This window comes from Pediculus humanus, genomic scaffold, assembly GCF_000006295.1.
Source record: "Pediculus humanus corporis 1103172107524 genomic scaffold, whole genome shotgun sequence".
In the NCBI taxonomy this organism is placed as follows: domain Eukaryota; kingdom Metazoa; phylum Arthropoda; class Insecta; order Psocodea; family Pediculidae; genus Pediculus; species Pediculus humanus.
The window spans coordinates 1-1,018 of NW_002987140.1; the positions used below are offsets into that span (position 1 = coordinate 1).

The window sequence follows — 1,018 nt, forward strand, 5'->3', positions numbered from 1 at the left end:
AATATTTTTTTTTTTTTTTCATTTAAATTAAAATAAAAATCATTTAAATCATTTAAATAAGAGTAAAAAATGGCGGGAAATCTTACCAAGATTTATTTTTTACACTTAATTGTAATGCAGTCGTGAAAAGAAAGACAAAAACAGAAAAAAATTAATTTAAATTTTTAAATTTAAAAAAAAAAATTATTATTATCCTAAAGTTATTGTTTTTTTTTTTTTTACGTACCATGAACAACTGCAACAGCAATACCAGCAAAGACGACAGGGTCTGGGCCTTTGATGAATGGGCCCCGCAGCAACTCCTCTTTTAACCTGATTTGGAGGTGTTGCCGTAGAATTATTTGACGAAGCGCTGCCGCCTCTTAGTCGGCATCCAGACCCAGGGGTCGGCTCACTCGCAACCGACATCTGAAATTAAAGTAAAAGTGGACCAACATTTAAGGTACACGGGGGGGGGGGGTATGTGTGATAACTTTCAATTAATTATTCATCATCTAACCTCCTCACAAAATCATCATCATCATTATTATATTTTCATATAATTACTCAGACAAATTTTATTAAATTGACCCCCCCAAATTAAATATTTTGATTTTTATTATTTAATAACATTATAAACCTTTGATTAATTAGTTATTATTATCATTATTATTATTAAATCCTATCACAATTATTATCATTATTTTAATAGGTAACTTAAAAAATAGTCGACACAAATAAAAATTAATACTTTTTATCAATGACGTTAATAATACGTATTATCATTTATTTACTTTTTAAACTATTTTTGGCAAATAGATAAAAAAAATTATTATTATTATTATTATTATTATTATTATTATTAACTGCGAAGTGAAATCGTGATGTAAATTTAATATTAAAAAAAATTATAATTAGAATGTTCTTTTTAGAATCAAGCTTTAAACTAACTTCCGGTTACAAAATAAAAAATTATTTATAAAAATGATCAAAAGTGATGATGATGATGATGATGGTGGTGGGGGTGGGGGTGGGGTTG

General features: G+C 27.1%; 1 protein-coding gene across 1 annotated transcript; it reads right to left on the minus strand.

Moving 5' to 3' along the window:
* Positions 1-189: 189 nt before the first annotated feature.
* Phum_PHUM177020 (uncharacterized protein) lies at positions 190-408 on the minus strand (the record flags this gene model as incomplete). Its single annotated transcript, XM_002425102.1, has 1 exon — positions 190-408. The coding sequence occupies one exon, from the start codon at positions 406-408 to the stop codon at positions 190-192; it is 219 nt and encodes a 72-aa protein (XP_002425147.1).
* Between the last annotated feature and the right edge of the window lie 610 nt (positions 409-1,018).